The sequence below is a fragment of the Dryobates pubescens genome, chromosome 3 (genome assembly GCF_014839835.1).
Source record: "Dryobates pubescens isolate bDryPub1 chromosome 3, bDryPub1.pri, whole genome shotgun sequence".
Lineage (NCBI taxonomy): Eukaryota > Metazoa > Chordata > Aves > Piciformes > Picidae > Dryobates > Dryobates pubescens.
Window position 1 is genome coordinate 1,057,242 of NC_071614.1, and position 18,790 is coordinate 1,076,031.

Consider the following 18,790-nt stretch of genomic DNA (forward strand, 5'->3'; position numbering starts at 1 on the left):
TGAGCGCCCAGCAGCAAGCGGCAGGCACAAATAAGCTTGGACGTAAGCAAAACCCTCATCGAGTGTGGGTTTTTTCTGGGAAAGACGCGACACCGCGACTTCGCAGGTCTGACTCAGGTAAACTCGGCGTTTCGCGGCTGCGCCTCCCCGGCCGCCCTGACAGGGCCTGAGCTCCCCCAGCGCCTGAGCTTCCCTTGTGCCTGCGCAGAGGGCGCTGCGGGCCTGGCTTTCCCGCCCTGCCCTCCCCTCGCTCCCCGCCCGGCCCTCTCCTCGCTCCCCGCTGCCCAGCGGCCGGCGGGAGGCGGCCGGTACCACCACAGCCATGTCCACAGCCATGTCCACAGCCATGTCCACAGCCATGTCCACAGCCATGTCCACAGCCATGTCCACAGCCATGTCCACAGCCATGCGGGAAGGTGTGTGCCCACGGACGTGTTCGCGTGGGACACAGTGTGGTGTTCGTGGGGGACACAGTGTGGTGTTCGCGGTGCCTTTTTTTCTCTCTAACTGGGCAGTCGGTAGACTAGGCACCCTATAAAGTGGGATGATGGGGTGGGAGGAGACTCTCATTTCTTGCTTTCTAAGCACGGGAATCAGTGTTTCCGAGGGGGAAGGAAAGGGTGAAACCGTGTGTGTGTGTGTCTTCGCACCCCAGGGCAGTATGAGGCACTGAGGGAACTGTCCCCAAGGAGACCCTGAGTGTAAGAACCCTCCTCCTGTCACCTCGGGCCACTTGCAGTTCCAGTTCTCGCTTTTAAAACAAGGGAGCTTTAGGGAGCTCCTGCTGTTCCCCGGAAAGGGACCGAAACTCATCACAATATAAACCGTCCTCCGTGAGGGGCTGTTCGACCACGCTATCTGCTGTGGAATGGCGGTGTCGCTCAGCTCCCTTCGATAGCTCAGCTGGTAGAGCGGAGGACTGTAGAGGTGCCACTCGCGGGAATCCTTAGGTCGCTGGTTCGATTCCGGCTCGAAGGAGAGGCATAGTTTTTGCCGCGCGGGGCGCTGCCGGTTTTTTTACCGTCGGGAAGCCTCCCGCCACCCTGCCCGTTACCTCTACCGTTATCGCCCCGCGGGTGCCCGTTACGGGGCGGGGGCGGCGGCGGGGCGGGCGTGAGGCGGCGACGAGCCCGCGCAGCGGGAGGACTCGCTCCCCCGTCATGCCCGGGCCCCGCCCGGCCGCGCGGCCCCGCCCCGGCCCGGCCCGGCCCGCGTGCGGCGGCCGCAGCCAATGGGGCGCCAGTCCGCCTGCGCAGATTCAAACGGTGGCTCGGGAAGGAGGCTGGGCGCGAGATTCGGCGGCACCGACCGAGCCCGCCGGTGGCGGCGGCGGAGCCGCGGCGGCAGCGGGGGACGGGAAGCGTTCGGCCGGACAGGGCAACAGCCCTAGGTGGAAAGGTGCCGCTGGAGCCCGCAGCAGCTCTGACAGGAGCGGGGCGAGAAAGGGGCTGCTGCGCGCTCCGTCCTTGCGGGCAGGGGCCAGGCCGAGCCATGTCTGAAGCGCCGGGGGCCGGGCCGGGTCGGGGCTGAGGGAGGCTGCCGGTGCGTTGTGCATAACGCGGGGAACAGGGGGTTGTCAAAGGAGTCCTGCTCGTCCGAAGCCTTCCTGAGCCGTCAGTGCCCGTTCTCCCTCCCCTGCCCTGCGCCGCCGCCCGACTGTGAGCGAGGGCGCCCGGGCGGGGGCTCGGGGGCTCCGCGCTGCGCCCCGCTGCCGTGCCGGCCCCCCCTATGGTGCGCCCCGAGGATGGCGAAGAGACCGTGCAGGTGAGTGGCCCCGGCCCGAGGCTCTCTGAGCCTTCTGCCCCCCACCCCCTTCCCGGGCAGCCGCTGCCTCCCGCGCCCAGGTGCCCCCCCGCGCTCCGGGATCCCTGCCAGGTGCCGCCCCGCCCCGTCTCTCACCCCCCCGCTGAGCCGTGCTGGCTCTCGGCCTCCCCCGGGTGTCACTGCCCGCCGCCCGCCTTCCAGCCCTCCCTCTGCCCGCTGAGTCCTCCCTCGGCCGGCTTCCGCACAGGTACCTGCCCCCCCTTGCCCTGCCGTCACCAGCGCTGGGGGCTCAGCCTCGCCTCTGGCTGCTCGCACTCCTGTGCTTACCCCCAGACCATCGCTGTCTCTTACCTGGGCACCTCCTCCTTAGCTTTGCCTCGCTGTGCTCGCTCAGCCTGTCAGAGCACAGCCTGTCAGCGACCACTGCGTAGCTTTTCCTGCTGGTTGCTTTCCTCCTGCTGGAGCACTATTTTTGCTTTTCTCCACCCCGAGTGCCGTTGGCTCAGCCTTGTTGGGGCTTTCAGTCAACGTTCAGGCCTGCCGATTCTTCCAATGTCTTAAACGCACCTACTGCTTCTGATTTGGTGTATTCTTGGACTGAAGATGTGATAATCTAGCTTGAAACACCCCTGAGAGAATGTTTTCCTTGAGCTTCAGCAGAAGCCCCAGATTTTGGATACCTCTTTTATTCTATTGATATGAAAATGGGTATGTCATTGTATTCAGCAGGTGGGCCATGCAGAACTGTTTTATTGCTATAGTTATTCTTGTCCTAGATAAAAAGTGACAAAGAAATGTAAAAGCAGGAGTAGGATTGAGAAAGGAAAAGATACTCCGTGAGTAATGCTAATGAGTGAGTTACCTGTGGTATCTGGGGTTTACTGGCTGCATACTTCTCATGGAATTTGGGATGGTTTCAAATTTACAGATAGTAAAACTGTTTCTGCGTTTTCCTCATCTAGGAAATGAGTTCATAGACCTCTTTATTTGCAAAGCTGCAGCTAGAGACAGCAATGCTTTAGGGTTTCTCGTTGTGCAAGGAGCAAAGATTCAGTCAGGGGCTTTGCTTGCAGAGGCTAGCTGCTGGAGCTCCCTGCACTTGGCTGTCTGCAAGAAGCAGCTCAGAGAGAGAACACCTCTTGTTACTCCTAGGCTGCATGTTGTAGTTTAAGAGGCTTTCATCTGTGGTGCTACGAACCATAGTTTCATCTTTGCAAAGCTTTAGCTTGTAGCAGCTCTGGTGGTTATGGAGTGCTTTGATGTCATGATTGAAAGTACAACTGCTTGTGGAGAGCAGAGAGCACTTTGGTGTGAGATCAGTAGCCCGGGAGGAATACTGTGGCAGTGTGTGGCGGTGGTGCCTCCAAACCCAAACCGTTGTCACTAGGAGTTTAACTAGAGGTGACTTCAAGAGTGTTAATCTTGGAGTGAGGAGAGAGTATAATTGTTTTGCACTGAGTGGAATCAAGTTTAATTTTGTCAAACTGCTCTTGGGTTTTGCATTTGGAAGCTTGATTTTTGTCCTTTAATGGTTCTTGACTCAGAACTGCAAAGGCAGCTAGCAGAGAGCTCAGGAAATACTTTATTGTTCCAGATTTCTTATTTAATGACATTTGGTGGCTGCATTCCACTTTGGAGCAGTATTTAACCCAGTTTCATAACTGCAAAAGAACTGGCAAATGAACTAGAACAACCCTGTGTGGTTGAACTGTTTTTTAAATCAAAACCTGAAGTTGTTAGTCCCAGCCCTTCATGTATATTCAATTTATGATCTGGTGGTGTGCTAGTCTGAACAAGACTGAGCGCTGAACAGCTGCTCCTGCGCAGGCAAGGTGCAGGAGAGGTCGGTGCCCTCTTTTAAAGTCATGTAGCTGGAGACTCTGTTCTTGGGCTCTTCTGCTGTGCAGTGGGTGAGGAGATTGTGTTGATAAAGGGTTTAACCACAAGGCCACATTTTATTGTAAGTAAACTGTGTGGCTTGCTCGGTGTGGAATAGGCTTATAATACTAAGCTATGCACCTTGCAACAGTGAGATACTGCTGAAGTTTGAGAACCTGTGGATAAGAGAGGCAGAAAGTGGGAGGGGGAAAGGGAAAACTCTTAGCTACCTGTGAGTTTAAATCCTCTTTTCTTAAGCCCTAAGCCACTTAATGCAAAACTCCTCCAATTGTTGTGTTTGCAGCTTACTTTTTTGCACGTGCTGTGAAGACCTTGCTGCTGCTGAGCTTATGTTTGGTATTTCACTGGCTCCACGAAGTTTTAATAGGTGTAAGAGTGACAAAGTACATCATGGAGCTAAGGAGGGCGCTTTCAGATGTGGGGTGGGGAGTAGAAGTTAAATACATTGGGTCTGCAAGAGCTGGGTGCACACTGCCCTGTAGTTATCAAGTAAGTGGTGCTCTGCTTAAGGGACCATATATTAATATCAGCCACAGAACACGTTCATGGGAAGTAACAAATCAACTTGTCTGGGAAATAAAGTAGAGATCCACCACCTACTGCATTCCTAGGACACCAGCTCAGGTGAAGTCTGTTACTGGGATTAAGGATTTATTTTTAACCTTTGATTGAAAAATTGAGGCAATTTTCAAGGCTAAGCAGAACTTATAAACTTAGTTTTGAACGTGGATTTGTGATATATCGTGCTTTGGCCTGATCATAGCATGGCCACAGATGGAGACTGCAGTGCTGTCAGTTAGAGCACAGTCCCTTTGTGTCTTTGCTGTGGCTCCTGCGGAGGAGCTGCTCGTCGCGTTGCTAGGCCTGGGTTTCCACATGTGTTTGAATTTATGCTGTCTGACATGAGTCACTGGCACACGAGTTTGGTATTTCCATGGAACGTCTCCCTGCGCTGCCTGTCGGCAGGGCTTTGTTTCTCCAGGCTGTGGATTGTGCCTTTCTCCAGTAGATGGAGTGGGATCTACATGGAGTCACAGTTTACCTGCCTCTTGGCACTGGCAGAGTAGCTGCTGCTTGGAATACTTCTGCCTTCGCAGAACCACGGAATGGTGGGGGTTGGAAGGGACCTCTGGAGATTGAGTTCAATCCCCTACCAAGGCAGGGTCCCCTAGTTCATCCTCTAGTTGAGGATGTCCCTGCTTACTGCAGAGGGGGTTGGACTAGATGACCTAGGTCCCTTCCAACCCAAACCATTCTATGATTCTGTGGTTCACCTAGAGAAGGTCACACAGGAACACATCCAGGAGTGGTCTAATTTCTGTAACACTGAGGCGAGACTTTTAGTCCAGGCAGGAACTGACAGTCTCAAGTTGATGCTGAATCATTTGGCACCCTTGTGTTTGAGTTATGGAGGTAGACCATGAATGTATTTTGCAGAGTAGCAAAACACCTTGTTTTATAAGCTCCTTTGTGTAAAGATCCTTAAATGTGTTACAACCCCACTCTGACTTCAAATGGCAGCTTCTGCTTCAAAGTCTGGAGTGAAGTGAATTTTCAGTCCATATCTCAGTACTTGGCCTGGAGATGAGAATGAATCCTGTTCCTCTGACAGGGTGAATACAGGGCTGTGCTGGAGGCAGGTCTTCCCTTCATGCCAATTCCATATGCCATTTTAGAATGATATGTACAGGTTGAGGGTCAAAATGGTACAAGCAGTTGAAAAATAAGTTGTTAAGAGTGATTTTGAACTGTTTCCACCTTCTTCACTCCTCTGTACCCTGCAGTGAAGAAGATGAAAACCTTCAATATATGGATCATGACTATGAAGTCCCACAGCAAAAAGTGTTGAAGAAGATATGTAACAGGGTAAAATGGACACGTGATGAGGTAATGATTTCTGCTTGGCTTTAGTTTCCTTCCCATGTGAAATATGCTCCTGTTCAGCAGCCTATGGCATGGCATGGAACACTGGCTGAGGTTTTGTCTCAACAGGATGAAAGGCTGAAGAAGCTGGTGGAACAACATGGTACAGATGATTGGGCTTTCATTGCTAGTCATCTACAAGTGAGTTGAATCTGTTTCAGTAAATTCCCTTTGAATGTGGAGTTCCTTTGGTCATATGTCTAGTTTGGAAGTGGGCTGAAAAAGAAATCAGAAACACATGGCAGTAAAAAAAAAACATCTTTTTAAAGGATGCATGTCAATTGGAGCTGAGATGTAGCTCAGAACGTGGAGAACTCCATCAGCTCAGGCAGGGGCTCGAGTGATAGCCTGAAATGACCAACAATCATGGATGCCTTCTGTCCTCACTTGTGCTCATTTTCATTCTGGGTTCCTGTTGGTTTGTCACTTGAGGTGGTTAAATCTACAGTTGCACAGCTTGCTGCTGGAGTTGGGAGGGTGGCTTGCATCTGAGGCTGCCTGAAAGCAGCAGGATCAGTTTCCTCAGCACCTTAGGAAAAGGGAGGTGGAATGTTGCTTGGTTTGGTGTGTGTTGGTTAGTTTGTGGTTTTTCATAGTGACAACTGCTTCCCTAACACGTCAATCTTCCCACCCAAACATACCTTCAGTTGCTACCAGTGGGTCCTTCGTGGGTTTCTTGGAAGCTTTCTACTGACAATTAAAATTCCTTGTTCTGTTCCACTGGTCAGCTGGGAATGAGTGAAAGAGCTGCTGGTTCACACATGAAATGACTCTTCAGCTGTGTGAGCTGCACTGGCCTCACAGACTGCTGGTGAAGCTACAGAAAAGCACCATCTGTCCTGAGCAGAAAAAAAGCAATGTTTAATTAGTGTGTCTTAGCTAAACTTGATATAAACCTGTTTTCCTTACCACTAGCAAGGAGGTGAGGATATGTTCATCTGAGACCTAGAAAAAAGGTATTCTTTTATCTGAGAGAAAAGGTATTTGCTTTAGAAGTGTCTTTCCATGTGTAGGTTGTAGAACATGTCAAAAGCATCTCAGTCACAAAGCTCAGGGAAGGTGTGGAGTAATGAGGACAAAAGTAATTCTGAGTTTGTCTTTGAAGAGTAAGTTCTGAATGTGGTAGTGAGGAGAGCCGTGTGCAGGGGAGAGGGGTTTCTATGAGCATGTGGAAGAAGAAATAAGGGAGAATTTAACTATTAGAACAAATACCTGAATGAGTCTTTTAATGTGAAATGTGCAAATCATTGTGGCTAGCCAATATTGACAGGTTTGTGTATCTCAGATTTAACCTCCACACTGCTCCTCTCAAACTGTTTCAGAACCGCTCGGATTTTCAGTGCCAGCATCGATGGCAGAAGGTACTAAACCCAGAACTGATTAAAGGGCCCTGGACTAAAGAAGAAGATCAGAGGGTAATAAAAACTAAATGATTCTGTGCTCTCTTACTGGCATAAAATTGCTAAGAAAGTCTACTTTTTCTTGGGTTTCATCCCCACAGATCTGTGATGCATCTTGTGACAGATTGTTATCGTTTGCTGTGTGACAACTCGGAACCATGTAGCTGCTTTTAAGTAGCTGAATGTCTGAAAGATAGAAAGGCTCAAGCATTTCATTTCCCCTTGCTCAGGCTGCTAGCTGAGCTGCTCTAGCTTATATCTCTTTACAGCATTAGAGGTCTAAGGACTCATTTATATCTTCTGCTCTTCAACCTTTCAATCTGTCTTTGATGTGGAAAGTGTAAGTTGTGAAAGGATCACCTGCTTCCATCTGTGTTCCAGGTTATTGAATTAGTTCAGAAGTATGGTCCAAAGCGCTGGTCTCTGATTGCAAAACACCTGAAAGGAAGAATAGGCAAGCAGTGCAGAGAGAGATGGCATAACCATCTCAATCCTGAGGTAAAGAAGTCTTCATGGACAGAAGAGGAGGACAGAGTAATCTATGAAGCTCACAAGCGTCTGGGAAACCGATGGGCTGAAATAGCAAAGCTGCTCCCTGGAAGGTGCTTTTCAACTCTGTGCTGCTGTCCTTAAAGATGTCTGTTTGAGAGTGACACTTTGATTAAGTCCATGAATCACAGGAAACCCTTTAGAGGCATGGGAAGGGAATGGATTGCATCTGAATGGAATTTGAGAGGGCAGATGAGTTTGTAAGGACACAGGCATTCCTCAATCACTAACTTACTTGCTGAAAATAAATCCAAGATGAGACTCAGCTAAGGATTGGATCCTAGACCTGGAAGATTTGTAAGGGGCTCAACCCTAGTGGGATGAATAAGGGGAATTCTTTTTGGAGTTGAGCTTGAATGAGGAATGGGACTTAAAGCAAACTTTTTGGGCTGTGTATCTCTCTAGCAGTAACGTTGCTAGTTTGAGACTGTAGTGCATTCATCCCCTGCTCTTGCCTTAATGCTTGTCTGCAATCCAAAGTGGTTTCAGCCTGCCTGTTGAACTGCAGGCTTTCCCTGTCCAAGGGCTCTGCTGCCATGCCTGCCTTCCCTTCATGAGATGAAGGGCACCTAGAGGCAGTGGGATCTTCCACAAGGCTGCACAGAAAGCTCAGAGCAGGCATTGCAGGCTGCTAGTTTTGTTTTAGAAGAGTTCTCTTTCCATGGCAAACACCAGCCCCAGTGCCCTTACTGTGCTGTGGGGTAGCAGGCCGATTGCCTAAGCTTTGTGGTCCAAAAATTTGTAGCAGAGGGTGAATAATGTAGTGACAGAGAACATGTAGTTGTCACAAGTGTCCAAGAAAAGAGATCCTTCCTCATCATAATAGCCAGAACCAAGGCTTTCTCTTGCTACTCCTAATGTCCTGTGGACTGGAGGTTTAGCAGAAGGAAGTTTTGAAGTGTAGCTTTCCAGCAATGATGTCATAACACTGCTGACAGCAGAACTTCCAGTCCAGGCTATGGGAGCTTTCTGTGTCTGTGGCTTTGCATTAAGCCACTGTTCAAACCCTGTAAGTTATGCCATCTCTGAGATATGAACCCAGTCACTGTTGTGCACTTGGATTTTAGGACCGATAACTCGATTAAAAATCACTGGAACTCGACGATGCGGAGGAAGGTGGAGCAGGAAGGGTATCTACAGGATGCTCTCAAGTCTGAAAGAGCCACTTCATCCACCCTGGAGCCCCAGCCCAGCCTGCCTGTGGAAGACTTGCACACTCAGAGTCAATATTACATGCCTGTTCAGACACATGTAAGTTCAACAGCCAGAACAATTGGTGTTTCCCACTGTCAGCTAATTTATTGGGCTTTGGATGAGAAACAGGTGTGAAAGAGTGAAGATCTGTTGAGTACTTCTGTGGTATTGTGGTAACTTGGGTTTGTAAACAATACTAAGTAGTTTATGATCAAGAAGCTAGAGAGAATTTTGTGGCCTCCTTTTCTTTAGGGTTTGTAAAATCCTTTCTGTCATTCTAGATTCCTGCATATCAGTATGCCTCACCAGAAGGCAGCTGTCTAGAGCATGCTTCAGCTTCTTCCAACTTAGTTCAGGTAAATTATTAACAAGCATTGTAAATGCAGAGACTGTTCTGTGTATTATGCTGCAAAATGAAGAGTTGAGAAGCCTGTGACTTCTGAATATCTTTAGCTCATTATCATTCCTCTGAGCAGGCTTCATTGGTAGAGCTAGGCAGGAATAAAGGAGCTGTCCTCCTTTATACACCTCAGAAACACAATGGTTGTGCTTGTCTCTGACAGAAGTATGGCTTAAAACAGAGGCTACTGGTTAAATCTCTATGTTGAGGTAATGACCTGTTAGTTTTACCTGGATTCTAAAAGATTTTAAAGCAAGACTTTACTACTTTTAGTACATAATAAATGTAACCCTGTTGAAAGACTGGGTTCAAACAACTGACTTGCCCTTGGGGCTGTGGGCTTTTTGTCCTCAGTAGGCTTTATTTATTTTTTCTGACTGCTGAACTTTTGTCAGCCAGTTGAAGATGCACATTTGGGATAAATAACTCCCAACTGTGGGAAGCACACCTACCAAGGTGCTGCTGCTGAAGCTAGAGCTGAGTGACTGTTGGTTTAATGTGCTGTAGGGTACTCGGCTTTGACAGGCTGGGTTAGAAATGTGCTCACCCATTGGCTTGGGTACCCCTTCAGCACCAGATAGATTTCCTGGTAACTGCTGGAGTTGCTTTTCTTGTGAGTGACCACTGCACTATAGATAGGATACAGCTTGAGCAGCTCTGTTCCTGCTCCCTCTCTGTTTCTGTTAAAAGCCTAGCTGCTGGAACGTAGAATCTTTGCTTGGAGAGATGGCAGAGGTGGAAAAGAGTAATGACTTCTTTCTTCCTTTCTTCAGCAGTCATTTATTGATGATGACCCTGATAAAGAAAAGAAAATAAAGGAACTTGAACTGCTACTGATGTCAGCAGAGAATGAAATCAGAAGGAAACGAGTGTCCTCTGTAAGGCCTGTGAATGTCTGTAAAGCTGTGTGTGTTGTGCTGACAGCAATCCTCAGCAATTTACTGATAGATACTTGGGGAGGGGTGGTGATGTGTCCTTACCAAAGCTGTTGGACTCAAAGTTGTGGCTGTTGGGTAGTAGAACCAAAGTCTGTGTATTAGAATGGAGGTAAATTTGGTTTAGTGCAGTGAAAACAGGAGAAATGTGATCTACAGTTTAGCCCAGGGTTTTAACCCTCTTGAAGAGGCAGCACATTGGATCATAAGTCTGCCATTCAGATTTGTAAGTCAGCAGTGATCATCTGTTCAACAGAGAAAGGTGGAAAGTACATAGTTGATATTTTGATCAAACCTCTGTGTGAATCCTTGCAAGAGTTAGTGCCCACATTGGGATATGGCAAACAGCACACAGCTTTGCACTGCACCAAATTTACATCTGCTTCAGTGGGATGGGAGACACTTGCAGCTGACAGTCACTTATTTCCTTAGGAGCAGAGAACTGTGGACACCCTTAGACACCCAACCAGCCACAGTGATCACCAATTTAGATTACAGGTGAACTTGTAGTGTTTTGTGGAGCTATTCCTGGTGTTCTCTTCAAAGAGCGCAGTGTTCTGCTCAGATGGTGCAATCTGCTTTGACTCTAGACTTCCAGTCAAAGTCTTTGAGTGCTAAGTGTACCAAACTGGGATCACCATTGGGAAGTTAAAGTATCCGTGTAGAATCTGCATTTTAAAAAGGCTCAAGTCACTCAGGAAGTATTTTACACTGTAGAAGCAGTTTCTAATCTTAAAATGTACCTGTGTTCTGCAGTGGAGATGGCTTCATAATACCCTGCAAGCATCAGAGATGGCTTCCAATGCAGCCCATAATTATCTGAGTTATAAGCATGTGTTAAGATATGGATGAAAGAAGGTTTGCTTAGTTTGAGAATGTTGAGTGTGTTAGTGTATGAATGCAGTTGGCCTTCTCCTTACAAGCAGATAATTGGTGTTTGAAAAGGCAAACACTAATAGTTATGCTGAGGCTTTCCTCTTAATTCAGTTATTTTTTGGTGGTCCCATAATTGACTCTCTCAGCCTGTACACTGAGTAAGATTAACTTGTTTCTTCCTACTTTTTAGCAAGCTGCAAACTTGCCCTGCTGGTCTGGAAGCTTTGTCATGGAAGATTGTGTGTCTAACACACTCAGTAGCTTTGGGGAGCAAAACAGTGAGTTCTACAGCATGGAGGAGACCCATGGCACATCTGTTCAGCAGAATTCCCCCCCCAAGTATCTGGCTGTGGAAGCAAACACAATGTTGTCATCTCTCCAAACCATTCCAGACTTTGCAGAGACACTGGAGCTCATCGAGTCTGTAAGTCTGTGGGTGTTCTAAAGCAATGTTTGTTTGGGAATGGCCATTTATGCAGTAGGTGTAAAATACTCCTGGAATTACCTCCTGCTCTATTTTTCTGTAGTCTCACCCACATTGAAGCCTTTGTTTTGCTGCCTGTTTTAAAAGAATTGTGGTCTAAAATATTCCCTGGTTTAGGATTGTTAGGAGGGGAGACTTAGGCTGGAAATCAGGAAGACATTTTTTACAGTGAGGGCAGTGAGACACTGGAACAGGTTGCCCAGGGAGGTCATGGATGCCCTCTCCCTGGTTGTGTTGGCCAGGTTGGACAGGGCTCTGAACAGCCTGGTCTAGTGCAGGGTGTCCCTGCCCAGGGCAGCGGGGGTCAAAACTGGATGATCATTAAGGTCCCTTCCAACCCAACCCATTCTCTGATTGTATGGAAGATACAGGGAGAGTCACTCAGTGTGTGGCTGTTAGCTTGGCCTGGGCTTTGGGAAATCGCCTCAGTAAGCCTGCTAGTGCTTGAGAGGTTTGCATGTCACCCACAGGATCCTGTGGCATGGAGTGATGTCACCAGCTTTGAGCTGTCAGAGGCTGTAGCATCTCCTGTCAAGCCAGCTCCAGTGAAGCTGATGCGGATCCAGCACAACGAGGGGGCTGCCGAGTGCCCCTACAGCGTCAGCGTGCTGCTGGACGGCAAGAAGCACGGCGCCGAGGAGGAAGCCAGCTTCCCTTCCACCCCAAACCTGACCAAATTCAGCACTCCTCCAACTATCCTCAGAAAGAAGAGGAGGCTGCGCGTGGGGCAGCCGGCAGCCAACGAGCTGAGCGACGGCCTGTGTGGGGATGCCTTACACGTGGCGCTGAAGCACACCCCCGTGAAAACACTACCGTTTTCTCCGTCCCAGGTCAGCCACCCAGGAAGGCTTGTACCTGACAAGGCACCTCTTCCCCAGGCACACCTAGGGAAGGCACACCCTAGTGCCCGAAACAGATGTGCCCAAAGCTGTCTGCACGAGGGTAGATCTAGTGAAAAGCAAGAGTTAAATAAGCTATTGCCTCTGTTTTGGGCACTGACCGGGGGGCGGTGAGGACTTGTGTCTCAGCTCCCACTTTCTCATGCAAATAATTGTTGAGACCTATTGTCTCTGTGACCTAATTCAGCAGTAGGGATTTTAAGGAGAAAACCAAGATTTCAGTGATAAATATCACAAATCTTGGGTGTGTAAGGCAAGAATAATTTATTGGGCTTTGTCAGTAAAAAACCTTCAGATGTGTGCAGAAATTATTTCATTGCTCAGTAGAGTGCCGAAGTTTTGTTCTTTAAGGTTGCTTAGTTTTGCCTTTTCTTTTCCCCCCCCTAGTTTTTCAACACTTGTTCTGGAAATGACCAATTTAACCTTGAAAATCCTGCATTTACATCAACCCCAATCTGTGGGCAGAAAGTTCTTCTTACAACTCCTCTACACAAGGAAATGGCACCGAAAGACCAAAAGGAAAACGTGGGGTAGGATTATTAAGTTAAACATCTGCTGGTGCTGCTCAGAGCAGCCCAGCTTTCCCTCAGCACTGAGCAGTTAGTCTTCCTGCATGCATGGTGTGAAGGGGTTTTAAAACCCCTGGCCTTTAAATGCTTGTGTACAAACAAATTGGTCTCCTGTTTTTCACTTAACAAGAGGTGTGGCAATTGTTGCCCTTGTAAAACACTGAACAAAACCCAATTGAAGTTTAATGTACCTGGGGTGATGTTAAGACTTTCAGATTCCTGGTGGGGATGTTTCTTGTGCAAATTAGGGCATTTCACAATGTTTCTTTGATGCATTTTATTATACTGCTGTTGATAAAATGCCTGTATGAATGCTTTTCTGTGCTTGAATAGTTTCAGAACTCCCACCATTAGAAGATCTCTCTTGGGTTCAACACCAAGGACACCAACTCCTTTTAAAAATGCTTTGGCTGCTCAGGAAAAGAAGTATGGTCCCCTCAAACTGACGGTATGTGGCTCCAAACTGAGCCAGACTTTGTGTGCTAGACTCGAGTGCAGCGTGGGGACATCGTCCTTTGGAACAGTGGCCACTACCTGGAATCATTTCATCCACAGTAACCTTAAATGCATTCCTGAGTTAGCTTCAATTTGTGTAGCCTTGCTTAATTAACACTGTGCCTCTTACAGAGTGGGAACATTGTAGCCTGAGGCTGCAGTTTCAATACTTGAAGCATTCTTAATTAACTTTAATTTTAACAGCATTCTGGTTGATTTCAAAGTGAAACTCTGGTTATCTACCAGCTGGCTAATCTAGCCAGAGCAAAGCGGGGACTGGCCTGGGTATTTTAAGCACCTTTCACATTTGACTTGAAAAACTGCATTATCTGTGAACCCTCTGGGCTGTGGAAGAGCTGAGTTGTTTTCTGGTTTCAGTTCTACAGTGCTAGGACTGAAACTAGGTGTCTGTCACAGCGTGCTAGTGTCCTGAGGAGGTTGATTATTTTGGTGAGATGGTGTTTGGAAGCGTTGTAGCCTTCCTAGGAGGTTACTTGAATGATGTCTACAATTCTCTTCATCCTAACCCCCACATCTTAAAACGGCAATTCATGATTCCTCTGATTCTTCTGGCTGTCACAGAGGACTTGTGACTGACTTTGGATCATGTCACTGTTTTGTTTGTTCCAGTCTAACTCGGTTTTTGCTCTCTTGCTAGCCCAGCTGAGGTATGTTAATGTGTAATAACTTTTGGAATTCAGCAGACATATGCTTTTCAAGTTCTGAAAAAATTCCAGCCAATATACATTGACTGCTCCCTCCCTGCAAACACAGAAGGTAGCTCAGACTCTGCCACGGGGCTTGGCACCATCTGTGTTACCCTATAGATTCACACTATGCAAATGGAGTGGTTTGGCATTCCTGTTTCTGTCCACTATTAACCTCCTGTTCAAAATCACATTTGGAGGGCTTAAGGGAATTCTCCTGTTGGTACACAAAGGAGCCATCTGTATGGCTTCTGTGAAATTCAGCACTGTACTTGGGACTATCAATGTCTCATTCAAAGATTGGTGCTGAGATGGATGTCAATTCCTTCCCAACAACAGCCAGGCTTTGACAGCCCAATGCTGAGTACATTTCTATGTCTGTAGATATGTTTAATATGCCTAAAATATTTGTATCCCTTTTGTCAGTGGGTAACCATGGCTAACAAATCCTAACAAGTCTTTTGCATGTCATCATCTCTGCCTTTTTGGAGGAATTAGTGCATGTATACTTTTTTCTTCCAACCTGCCTAGAGCTGATGTGGAGTAAAATGAATGTGAAAATCTGAAATGTTGATCTGCAGCTGTTAACTACAGGAGCTTAAAGCTCTTGCTGTGTTTTGCAAGATCTCTTCTGGTCTACAGTAACTGAAAGTAGAACATGGTTAAAAAAAATGAGCAACTAATAGACTTCCTGTGTTTTCTCCTTCAATCTTAATTAACTTAGTCACAACCACTTGCCTTCTTGGAGGAAGACATTAGGGAAGTTTTGAAAGAGGAAACTGGAACAGATATATTTCTCAAGGAGGAAGAGGAGACTCTCTATAAAAGCTGCAAGCAGGAGGTAACACTGCAACAATTAATTTCAAGCAGCAAATCACTGCTTTTAGAGAATGTTTTACAACCATTTTTTTCTTCTCTGCAAAATGTTTCTTGCAGCACAACTCTTCTAAAAAAGTCAGAAAATCACTGGTCCTGGATCCGTGGGAGAAGGAAGAGATTGGTGCCCAGCTCTTCACAGAAGAGAATAGCTTAGATGTACAGGTAAGTCCTGAATGACTGAAGGGCATCACTGGCAGCAGCACTAATACAGAACTGAGTGTCTTTCATTCTGTCAGCTGAAACAAAGTGTTGGGCTGGAGCTAGATTCATAAAGCTAGAAAGTGAAAATAGCCTTCAGCTGGAAATACAACTTCCACTGCTGAAGCTTAAATTGATGCATGAATTCTTCCTTTCAGCCTTCAGAGCTGGACTGCTGAAGTGCTGTGGATGCTTTGCAGAGCTGCTGCTAGAGCAAAGCTGCTTCCATCCTGGTTCCCTCTCAGATTTAGTGTGTGTGGCATGCTGAAGCTCTCCCTCATACACCGGGAAGATGGCCTTCGCCCCTGTGTTTTGCATGCTTGGCAGGCATGTTCTGAAGTACCTGCTTGTACATTAGGCAGCATGCTCTCCTCCTCACACAGCAAGGAATGCTTTAAGAAATAGCAGGTGCACAGAAGATGAGGTTTGTGGGCTTCCTCTGGCTGAAGGAATTTGAATACTCTTGCCTCAGCAATGTCAATGAGCTCAGAGATGGGGCTGTTTGGTCTCTATTCTTTTAGCAAGTAGCCAAATATTTTCCAGTTGAGTGAGTGAACAAATTAATCTTCAGGCTTGTAGGAAAACTTGAGTCCAATCTAGTTCTTAAACACATATATTAACTTAGTTCTGAAAGAGTAAATGTCTGAGTCCTGATCAGGTATGAAGCTCTACTCAAGAAGGAGATAGTGGTGCTGGTATCATATTTTACTACTTAAAGCAGTTCCTCCCCCCAGTACTGATCTTAACTTGTTTCACTCCAGTCTCCTTGTGATTACTCTCACCAGGGCTGCACTGACAGTGAGTGACAAGATGTCTTTAAAAATGGTCTGTAGTTGCCACTTTCTCAAGACTTGCTCTTAACAAAACCTAATCAGCTGCAGGGTGGTTTTGCATGAAGGAAATTCTCTATGCAGTGATGCCTCCAGCGTGCCAGCAGCCACTTGTGTTCCTGTGCTCGGGATTGACCAGGAATTCCAGTGCAGCCCAGACTGCTTCCTCAGATACCATTTGTTCCTTTTTCCTTTCAGATTCTTTCCTGTGGTCTTTCTGATCATATTTGCTCTGTTCACACTTTGGCTTCTCTGATTGCAGCAGTTGAAGACATTATTATTGTTATTACATGCTAATTGTTATTCCTGTTCTCTCCCCTCTCAATTCTGTCACTAGTCAGAAAATGCATACACCACATCTTTATTAATGAAGCCATTGTTGGAAATACATGACAACAGATGTAACCTGACAGCAGAAACCCAGGAGACAAATGCAGCAAGCAAAGCAAATGCAGTCATTAAGAAGAAACTGAATGCATGTGCTTCGAAAAATGTCAAAATGGAGAAGGCTCTTCAGGTCTGCATGGTTTTGTTAGCAGGGTAGCCAGGAGATTTTGGGGGGGGTTCTGTCTTGTACTGATATCTAGAATTGTCCCATTCAGTGATCTAGTTTTGGTCAGTGTTTCCATGGTCCTTATTTCTTGTAAGCTGGTTGTTTGCCCATGAAGTGTTTATGCACAGCTAAGCTCTTCAAATACAGCCCTGAGGTTTCACTGAGTGGCCTCTAAGATTTAAATGTAGGGGGGAAAGCATCAGGATAGGTTAAACCTACAAAGCAGGTTCAGGTACCCAAGCCTAGTAGTGAGAAAACTTGGTGCAACCTGAATCTTGGTCACCCAAGTTTCTCATATCTGGGAGGTGCTCACTTCAGAATAAGCCCAGTGGGATTCACTAAGCAGAGTTCATCCACAGGGCTGTTGGTAATTGTTCTTGTAACGTGCCTCTTCTTGTGCATCCAGCTATTTTCCATACTGTTCAAACTGGAACCTGGTTTCTCCTCTGTGTGTCTCCAGGCTTAGGGAGAGATTCTCTTTGACCTGACTTGGGACCTGTTCCAGTTTGCCCGTAGGGGGCTGATGTTAAAAGTTGGTTTTTTTTTTTTCCTTCTCTGAATTAATTTAAAAGCTATTTAAAAAAAAGGAAAGAAAGGAGAAAGCAGGGCACCTGGAACCTGATCTTCCCTGCCCACTTAATTGCTGTAGTGATGATGTGGGTTTAAGTAGTATTACTTTCAGATCCTTTCTTAAGAAAGAACAAACTTCCTTTAATTGTGGTGTTCCAAAGCAAGCATTAACTGCTGGGAACTGCACCAACATGAATACATCTATCTGGCCCAGGACTGTGGGAATATACCCAAAGAGAAGATTGCTTAATTAACTTCCCTTTTCTGTATCAATTGTTGAACTGGTCTCTTTTCCAAGAGCTTTTTTCATTTTGTTAGAACTTAAAAGTGTAGCCCAGATGCAGTGCTGGGGAGCTGGGCTGAGGGGTGGAGAGGGAGCTTGGTCATGGGTTTAGATACTGTGCTGTAGAGGGAAATCCTCAGTAAAATACTGCTAGATTTTGCTAGTCTGTCACTGCTCTGAGAGCTGCTGAAGTATTTCAGTGAGGTAAAAGAATCTTTTCCTCCAAATTTTATCTTGAGCAGTCAAATTGTGACTGGGAAGCAGTTGTTTACGGCAAAACAGAAGACCAGCTGATCATGACTGAGCAAGCAAGGAGGTACCTGAGCACATACACAGCCACCAACAGCACCTCGAGGGCTCTCATACTGTGATGGTCACCACAGCTGCCAACCGCCTCTTGCCATCGACACGGAGTTCAGTCTGCACGTGGAGACTGTCTGCCGAGGGAAACCTTGAAGCTGCCTTAAAGCTACCTTTCTTCTCACTGACAAAGAACAGACACCAAGCTCCTGTGTTCTCTACCAAGGGATAGTACAAACAGTTCTGCAATGAATTTCTTCTATGTCATAAAAAGAAAACCGCTCCCTAAAAGACAGGAAAGCGTGGCCAATACGTTGCAGTAGTGAGAACACACAGGGGTTAGGTCTATCTCTTCATGTTTATTCTCTTGCATTGCTTTTTCTCCTGTTAGTGCATTTTCAGTATAGAGTAGGTTTAGAGGTTGTTACTGGTTCCCAACTCAGCAACATACACGAGTGAATGTGCTTCTGCTTATGTAGCATTTTCCTAGTCTATAAAGAAACACAGTGGAAAGGGAGGGTAAAGGAAGGATAGAGAAAGTTGCACTACTAATTTCTTTTGGTATGCTGCAAAACAATGAAATTAACTACAGTGTTAAATATATTTATTTGCAAATGGTACTAGAAGTAGGCAGGAGGGGGGTCAGTTAGGTTTTAGTGTAAAGCATCAGTATTTTTCTTCAGAGATCTCAGAGTGAGATGATTGTTGAATGTATTGTACAGTATGTAGGAGCAGGGGAAACTTTGTACATTGGAAAGGAGTCTGTTTTTATAATTTATTTTTCCTTTTAAAGCTTAAATGTAGATATTTATACGTATGCAGGTTGTCTAGAAGCCAACGTTGTTTCCTGTTAAAACAGCTAAAACGAACAAAAGGACAAGTGGAGAGTGTGGAACAGCAGAGGAACTGCAGTGGGGAAGTGCACAACTCCATACTGTACGTCACAGCTACACAGAGATTGCACTAGAACCCTCCAATCATGTCGCTCCCCAGCGTAATCACAAGGTATTAGACAGCAGCCGTTCCTGTGCCTTGTGGAAGTAGAGTTAGAAAGGAGTGGTGGGGTCCTGTCTGTGACCCAGG

The 18,790-nt window shown here is 46.8% G+C and overlaps 1 protein-coding gene and 1 non-coding gene across 2 annotated transcripts; both read left to right on the forward strand.

Moving 5' to 3' along the window:
* The first annotated feature begins 888 nt into the window (after positions 1 to 888).
* Positions 889 to 978, forward strand: TRNAY-GUA (transfer RNA tyrosine (anticodon GUA)). The gene is given in 2 exon segments: positions 889 to 925; positions 943 to 978. It is a non-coding gene; the product is annotated as a tRNA-Tyr (tRNA).
* A 730-nt stretch (positions 979 to 1,708) lies between these two features.
* MYBL1 (MYB proto-oncogene like 1) lies at positions 1,709 to 17,952 on the forward strand. The gene is made up of 16 exons (XM_054179033.1): positions 1,709 to 1,764; positions 5,448 to 5,550; positions 5,656 to 5,727; positions 6,909 to 7,001; positions 7,368 to 7,588; positions 8,603 to 8,786; positions 9,011 to 9,085; positions 9,903 to 10,007; positions 11,131 to 11,364; positions 11,895 to 12,254; positions 12,711 to 12,853; positions 13,226 to 13,340; positions 14,819 to 14,935; positions 15,031 to 15,135; positions 16,339 to 16,518; positions 17,650 to 17,952. The coding sequence occupies exons 1-16, from the start codon at positions 1,745 to 1,747 to the stop codon at positions 17,776 to 17,778; spliced, it is 2,256 nt and encodes a 751-aa protein (XP_054035008.1). The 5' UTR covers positions 1,709 to 1,744; the 3' UTR covers positions 17,779 to 17,952.
* Positions 17,953 to 18,790: the final 838 nt, after the last annotated feature.

Excerpts from the sequence above, each read along its gene's own strand:
- MYBL1 (XM_054179033.1), top strand. The coding sequence starts at position 1,745 with ATGGCGAAGAGACCGTGCAG. Across the intron at positions 1,765-5,447 it reads ATGGCGAAGAGACCGTGCAG|TGAAGAAGATGAAAACCTTC; the intron begins GTGAGTGGCCCC and ends TGTACCCTGCAG. Across the intron at positions 13,341-14,818 it reads ATGGTCCCCTCAAACTGACG|TCACAACCACTTGCCTTCTT; the intron begins GTATGTGGCTCC and ends TAATTAACTTAG.